The sequence below is a fragment of the Thalassophryne amazonica genome, chromosome 10 (genome assembly GCF_902500255.1).
Source record: "Thalassophryne amazonica chromosome 10, fThaAma1.1, whole genome shotgun sequence".
NCBI lineage: Eukaryota > Metazoa > Chordata > Actinopteri > Batrachoidiformes > Batrachoididae > Thalassophryne > Thalassophryne amazonica.
The window spans coordinates 88,867,989-88,876,000 of record NC_047112.1 but is presented as its reverse complement, the minus strand read 5'-3'; the positions used below and the strand labels follow the sequence as shown (position 1 = coordinate 88,876,000).

The following is an 8,012-nucleotide window of genomic DNA, read 5'->3' as shown; positions in this document are numbered from 1 at the left end:
CGTGACGCGATGCAATATCGCGCCACAAATGCACAAAACGCTCAAAATCGCTTCACTCGCATCCATCGCGTCGCGCTGCGCGGTTTGGCACCAAAACTCGTCCTTACATAGGGATTACATGGCAACCTGTGGCTGCAGTCGCTCGCGTCGCGCCCGGTGTGAACGCGGCATTATACTCCGGTGCGGCGTGTAGTCTGGAAAATACAGTAGACAGCTGCTGTGGCACTGATGCTGCCAGTGGCTGATGCTTAGCAAATATCTCTTTCTTTCTTTCTTATTCTGTCTGTCTGTCTTTCAGGTTTGTTCTTATGTATTCTACGGTACTCTGCACACATTACAACTCTGCATTAACAACTACCATTGTGGGCTGCATCAAGGTAAGTTTACATCAAGACAAGTTGCAGGTTCGTTGGCACTAAAACTAAATGTCATTTCTGCTTTTAATTTAGAATGTCCTAGTGACATACATTGGGATGGTGTTCAGTGGAGACTACATTTTTTCTTGGACAAACTTCATTGGCTTGAATATCAGGTATGGAATTACGAGAGATTAAATATTTTATTTTCCAGGCTTTGGACAGGCTTTGGCTGGAAAGTTCATGGGCTAACTGTGATGCCCTCTTATAATGAAAACATAAGAGGGTTATTTTTTCAGCATTTACAGCAAATCCCAGCATTTTGCAGTGTCTAATTTAGCAAGTGCACCTCAGACTGTGGGTCCCAGGTCTGAGCACGGTTTGAAAAAAATACATGGCCTGACTTTTAATCACGAAAATACGGTACCCACTTGCCTCGAATCGGCGAGTGCCAGTGCTGAACTTTAATTTCATACCTCTGTTACTGGGCACTCTAGACTGCTTTGTCCGGGACATGCGAGGGGTTTTTAATGGAAATACATTGTGGTCGGATAGGATGTTTGGGCCGATGTGAGTAAAAATCCGTTATACAAAATCAGTTATATATGGTGTTTATTAGATGGAAAACCATACAAAAACATTGGGATGCTTGCTTTTGTCTGGTGAGTGTGAATATCCGGTTTCTACGATGACTCTTTAGGCAAGTTTTACTACGTTACCAAGATGTCATCAGTAACCCAACTGCACCCATCCAGTTGAAAAGAAGCTGTAGGCATCCAAACTTTTATATGCCTTCAGGGCTTCTCCTGCGTAGGTGATAGAGTGTTGATATAGTAGTTGAAAATATCTATATACTGCACATCTGGCTTCTGGTCAGAATCGATAAAACTGGTGAACTTTTTTGAGGGAAATAATGCCGTCCATTATGGCTGCATAGACAAGACTGCGTACTGCGTGACATCATGGCACACTATCTATTCTGTCCAGAGTTTCTCATTTTCAAATTGATCTCTGCACATCTTAAATTTAGCTGCCTACATGTTTTTTTCTTTGACAAACTCAAACATTTTTGTCTAATGTAGCAACCCAACCATATCAGCATGACTGTCTTTGGATTTGACTTGTTCTGCAGGAATGTGATGGCCAGTTTAAAAAAAAATATTTGAGCTCTTACTTCTTTGTCGATCATCAGCCCCCAGAAATTAAATACATTTAGCAGTCTAGCTCATTTCAAACAGATGTGAATGTCATTACAAAATGGTAAAATGTGCCGCCTAACTACACCAACAGCTGACAAAATGAACATCTGTTCCCACGCGCTTCTACCAGAGAGATTTTGCCTACTAGGCAGCGCACACAGGAAAAACACATCGTAATAATTATGGTAATTGCTACTGCGTTGGACTTGATGTGTTTGTAAACCCCAGCTGTATTGCTGAAGTTGTTCAGGTACAGGAATTCGTTCAGGCATGTCAGAACTTGCCAGGTTTTCTAACTGGTGATACGCTGCAACAGGTTTACGCCAACTGGCACCATGACAACTTGATCTTCAGTTCTTGGCCTGCAACTGTCATTTTCATTGAAGGCCTCATCTTAACTTGCACTCTGCCTGAATGTCATTAGGAATGGCCAAGTTTTTAAGTGCATCAAATTACTTCTTGCATGTACAGTCCTGTGCTAAATGTTGCTGTGTCTGACTTTTTTAAAAGAAATATGTGTATTTCCGTTGAGCATATTTTCAATTTGCTACTTGTGCAGTTTTGCATTTACATTCCGTAGGACACCCAACACAAGCCTCATCATGTCTGAGAGTGAAACCGATCATTGTTCAGTATTTTTTTCTTTCTTCTGTTGTCATAAATATTAACTAGAAGCACTCAGAGTGCAAACCTCCGCCAAGGCCATGGGGGTCACGGACGCCATAACATCTACACGCCATGGAATCATTGAACCTAAAAAAGTCTAATGCCGCCTTCACATCGGGCGCAACGCGAGCGACTGCAGCCACAGGTTGCCATGTAATCCCTATGTAAGTACGTGTTTTGGCGCCAAACCGCGCAGCGCGACGCGATGGACGCGAGTGAAGCGATGCGAGTGAAGTGATTTTGGGCGTTTTGCGCGTTTGTGGCGCGATATTGCGTCGCATCACGTGGCGTTGCCCTCCTCCCCAAGTTCAAAAGTCTGAACTTTTTCGTCTCGTCGCGCCGCGATGACCAATCAGGGACTGAATATGTAGTGACGTGGAGATGTCTGGAGTTTGACTGAAGATGTGAACATGTCCTGTATCTGGTAGCAGCCTGTGAGCAGGACTTATGTCTCTTTTGTCCTTTATTTCACAATCATGACAGAGTTTTTGGAGCGAACAGCAGCACCACAGCAGCAGGGAGCGGAGTTTCTTTTTTTTATTTTACGTGCGCGCGCACGCGAATCGTCCTGGAGATTATTTTACTTATTAACTACACAGCTGTATAATAAAACAAATGGTGACTGGTTTCTAAACACAATTATGACAGAGTTTTTTGGGGGAAGAGCCAGCTGCAGCAAGCAGCGGAGTTTCTTTCTTTTTTTTTTTTTATTATTTACATGTGTGTGCGCGAACGGGACAGTTGATCCTCAAACTGGGTCCCGCAGAGGTGGAACGACCGCTGAAAGCGGCCGTCACCCAGACTCAGCTCCTGGAGCAAATAATGATACTCTCTGTATTGGGAGCTTTCCACAGCAGCTCGCTCCGTGTGATCAAGGTCCGGCATGTTAGCTTGACTGACAACCGGAGCCGGCGAGCGGAATGGAAGCTCCTCCTATTTGATGACGCACCGGGGCGAATTTTCGCAGCGAAAGTCCATCCAAGCAGAGCGACACACCGGGCGAAGGAGGCGCACCTGTCGCCTGGCGACCCACACGAATTTGTAGTGTCAGATCGCGTCCGGTGTGAACGCGGCTTAACAATGATGTTTGCTCAGTAGTAAAAAAAAGTTTATCTGCTGTGACTGGATAGCATGTATCCTTAGCGCTTGGTATCACAGTTTATTGCAACTTGCACCTTTCTCAGAAGCTACTGTCATCTGAGCACTGATATTGATATTGTATGTGCTTATAGACAAAAACAAATAAGAGACAAAATTCAATTTATTATTCAACTAAAGTGCAAATATATGAATTTTTTTTAACATTTATGAAACACTTCTCTAAATAAATAACAGTAAATTCTGAAATAGAACTATTTTTTAAGTGTTGCATGTGCGACACAAGGCCATAGGGTCACTGACCCTAAAGAGATTCCCTCCCTGGCACAGTGATCTATTCAACAGTTCAGTGTTACAACCAAAACTATGATACATACACTTTTCTTTCCTTTATATTTGACATCCTTGACCATGAAAACATACCACTAGAACTTGGAATCACTTTTATGTCTTTATTAGTTCAAAAGTTATTGTATAAAAACGATTTTTCGGTAATGGCGGTTTTCTTCTGGATCTAGCTCCATAACATTTGAAGCTACATCAAATCTGATGACACCTTACTGAATCAGTACAGATTCAGCTACAATTTGGTGTTAGTTATGCATCTCTAGCTTCATTTGTCCCCTCACACTGACACATTTTCTATTTTCCCTATATTTTTGCATATTCTGGATCACCAGATCCGGAATCTGGATCCGATCATCACCAAACTTTGTTGTTTGATAGAACATTTGACTATGTTACACCCTAATTTTTTTCAAGCCTTTCTGCCTTGTTTTTGTGGAGTTAGAAACTAGAATGTCAAAATTCCCCCTATCCCACAATGGTGAAGAATCTTTTAAAAAATTTCTGGATCGTGATCCGGATCACCACTAAAATTTAATCACTTGTTCCTCTTGTCATTTCCAACCACTCCACAAAATTTAATCAAAATCCGTTCAAAACGTTTTGAGTTATCCTGCTGACAAACAGACAGACAAACAAACAAACAAACTCGACCGAAAACACAACCTCCTTGGCGGAGGTAATAATGGAGAAACCGTTCTTAAATTATCCTGATATATCAGTGTAATTGTCCATCCTATCACAAATGAAGTAGAGGAGGAAAGCTTCCAAAGATAGTTCTGTACAATCTTCCTCAAGGACTTGCAGGTTAGCCAGGATGGGACATGTAGAAATGAGCTGTATGCATCACTATAACCGTATGGTTAAAAAGTTGTATCTGGCTCTCCAATGGATTAAAGAGGTAACTTGGGGCTTCCGTAATCCATCACATGCAGGGTGTGGTTCTGGTCTCAGCCTGCATTGATTTAGTTGTGAAAATCAGTCATCTAAAGCTTTCAGAAGCAATGCAGGTGTTGGGGAATTTGTTGCTGTCTGTAGTAATCAGAGTGGAAAAGACAAGTTAAACAAAATTAAAGAGGAACTATGCAACATTTTTATTATCCCCTGCTGAAGGGAGATTATGCCGCTAGGATTTTCGTCTGTGTCCGTCCGTCCGTCGATCCGGTTCTGAAATCAACTCTTCACATCTTTAGTAGGAGTTTTGGGAAAATTGGTACAATTCCTTGTTACGGGTTGGTAATATGCATGTTTTAATATCGTTTGAGTGGGCTCATTTTACTAGTTATGGGCCTGGGTTAACAAACTCTCCATCAGTTTCATGTTTGGGTGCTTACATTCTGAAATCAACTCCTCTCACACTTTTAGATGGGATTTCACGTAACTTGCCACAAATCCTTGTTGTAGGTTGATAATATGCATATTTTACAAACCTGAACACTGCCAGTGTGATGAGTTGATGCTTGCATTCTGAAATCAACTCCTCATTTTTAGGATGCATTTTGTGAAAATTGGTACAAGTCCTTGAAATGTTATCAGAATGTAGCAAGCACTTGTACCAAAACAGCATTTGCCAGCAGGGGATATTGGGCTCTCACAGCACTCTTTTTTGTTAAAAAAAATTTCTGATTACTATTTCAGTCAATATAGTGTTTCACACATCCCAAATAACAAATGTTCTCATTACCTGCCAAAATTAACTTGTTGAATGATTGAAGGCTTGTGGTGGTTTCCCCCAATACTAGACATTCGGTTTTCTTGTAAATCCACAACACTGTAGGGGCGCAGGTCTTTTGAAATGAAACATTTGTTGGGTCTAGTTATTCTATTTGCACATTAAGAATTGGCTGGAAATTTGCTTCAAGGCAGAATAAAATAAATAATTCAAGCTTTATAATGCTTTTATCTATTGTAAGAGCCACAACTTGAGCCAATTTAATTTAAATATTATGCACACTTGAAATTTCATTTTGTATTTCATGTTATGTTGTGTATTAGTCAGAAAAAAATGTTAAAACAGATGGGGCTGCAGCTATCGTTTATTTTTGTAATTGAGTATTCTATCGATTATTCTGGCGATTAATCGAGTAATCGGATAAAAAGTACTTTTGCGGTTCAGGGCTCTCCCTAAGCAATGACACAATGTCCCTGTGCCAAAGTCTTGACATTTTGCTGAAATGGAGATGGAATGTGGCTTTCTGTTCTGTGTTTTTTTTTTTTTTTTTCCCCAACTTGTAAAATGTAACCATTTAGAGGGTTTTTTCTTAAGGTTGGTGGACTGGATCCCGACGTGACTTTAAAAAAAAAATATTTTTTTTTAATCCCTGTTTCTCTGCGATTCAGCAGATGCATTTCAGCAGGAGGTTGAACATGCAAGCCTCGCAGTTAGTTTTTTTTTTTTTTTTTAAGTTATCGTGTTTGTGAAGCATTGTGTGTTGCCCAGAAAAAGCGAAACACTTAGTGCAAGTCTGAACAGCAGCCGTTGATCTGTCGAGATGAGGTGCGCCGTCGAGATTAGGTGTGTGGCACCTCCGCTCGACAGATAAGTCTGTCGAGCGGAGGTGCGTCGTCGAAATGAGGTGCGTCGCGTAACTGCACGTGTGCACTGAAAAAATTACATGACAAAGTTCGCTTATTTTGATGGGCAAGTAAATGTATAAATTGTTCATCCGAACGTAGTAATGTATAAAATCTACTCACTATAAAACGATAAGTATTTTTAACCTGGAGTTATCTTATTTTGACAGGCAAAATATACATATACATATGTAGTGCGATGCACCTCATCTCTACGTTCACCTCATCTCGACGGGACACCAGCTTTGACTGTGGGCACCCGGCCGTCGAGTCACTCACCACGTCAAGCAGACCGTGTGTTTTTTTAATAATAGACAAACACACTGCTTCACTTTAAATGCGCAGTAAGTCTGTTTCAGATGATCAGTGTGGACCCTCTTTCTCTTAAAAGGCTTTATTTTACTCTGTGTTGCATTGGAAAGCGGTAGCTTTAAGGGCTAAATTATTAGCTGTTACACGGCCTGAGCGCATGCTCTAGTCTTCTGTTGTTTTTCTGGGGACATTACAGCGCCACACACAGGCCTGGCATATGTACTACAACATTTAAATGAAGCTTCGAGGCACAGAATTTGCCTCAATCATTTTTGTAATCGAATTATTCGAGTTATTCGAGTAATCGTTTCAGCCCTAAAAATAAATTGATATTGGATGGGTATAAGCTTTGTTGCTGTGTTCAAAAATCTACATATAGTATCATTAATATAAGCATCAGGGAGTTGATCAGACAATTTAACATTGAGACAGTGTTAATGTAAACTGACATACAGTATCTTTAATCTGAGACTCAGAGTTAATCAGACACTTTAACACTGTTAATGTAAACCTTTTTTCCGTTAAATGTTTGTCATTCGTGTCAAATGAATTTACTTGCCAGCACCTTTATTATACGAGGTCTTAGAAAAGTATCGTACCTTTTTATTTTTTTCAAAAACTATATGGATTTGATTCATATGTTTTTACGTCAGCCAAGCTTGAACCTTTGTGCGCATGCGTGAGTTTTTCCACGCCTGTCGGTTGCGTCATTCGCCTGTGGGCAGGCTTTGAGTGAGCACTGCTCCACCCCTCTCGTCGTTGTTTCATTGTGGGAAATGGCGGAATGATTTGGGCTTTTTTTCCATCAGAATTTTTTCAGAAACTGTTAGAGACAGGCAGCTGGAAACCATTCGAAAAATTTACCTGGCTTTCGGTGATTTTGAATTTGAATTTTACTGCTTCACAGAGAATAAGGAGTGTTACTACAGCTTTAAGGACAGCCCACAATGGCGCATGGCACGCCGCGCTCCGAGCCGCCATTGAGAGGCAGAAACCACATTTCTAAACAGATCGCTGTGTGGAGCCGGGACCGTCGTGTGACGAAGAAGACAAGTTGGGACATGTCCAGCTCTCCACAATTTCTCGTATACTCACTCGACTGGTAAGCACTGAAAGCCGAGATAGGCATGTCCTCTAACACTCCGAAACGGAGGTGTTCCTTTGTCTCGCTTCATCAGCGAATCGGTCGTGACGCGCGAAGCCTCCGTGCGGCTTCCATGACAAAATCTCTTGTTTAAAGTGAAATCTGCCGGAAAATGGCTGATGTCCAGCTCTTGTGATAACCAGAGAAATTGCACACGACGGTCCCGGCTCCACACAGCGATCTGTTTAGAAATGATGTGGTTTCTGCCTCTCGATGGTGGCTCGGAGCGCAGCGCGCTGTGCGCCATTGTGGCTGTCCTTAAAGCTGTAGTAACACTCCTTATTCTCTGTGAAGTCCGTAAAATTTTCACCGAAAGCC

At 41.5% G+C, this 8,012-nt stretch overlaps 1 protein-coding gene across 3 annotated transcripts in view; it reads left to right on the top strand.

Moving 5' to 3' along the window:
• Nucleotides 1-8,012, top strand: part of LOC117519151 (UDP-N-acetylglucosamine/UDP-glucose/GDP-mannose transporter-like) — a 79,279-nt gene that overhangs the window by 34,934 nt on the left and 36,333 nt on the right. For all 3 annotated transcript variants that reach the window (XM_034180463.1, XM_034180462.1, XM_034180464.1), the window contains exons 10-11: nt 299-377; nt 450-532. In XM_034180463.1, coding sequence (XP_034036354.1) covers nt 299-377; nt 450-532 — 162 coding nt within the window. The remainder of the gene's footprint in view (nt 1-298; nt 378-449; nt 533-8,012) is intronic.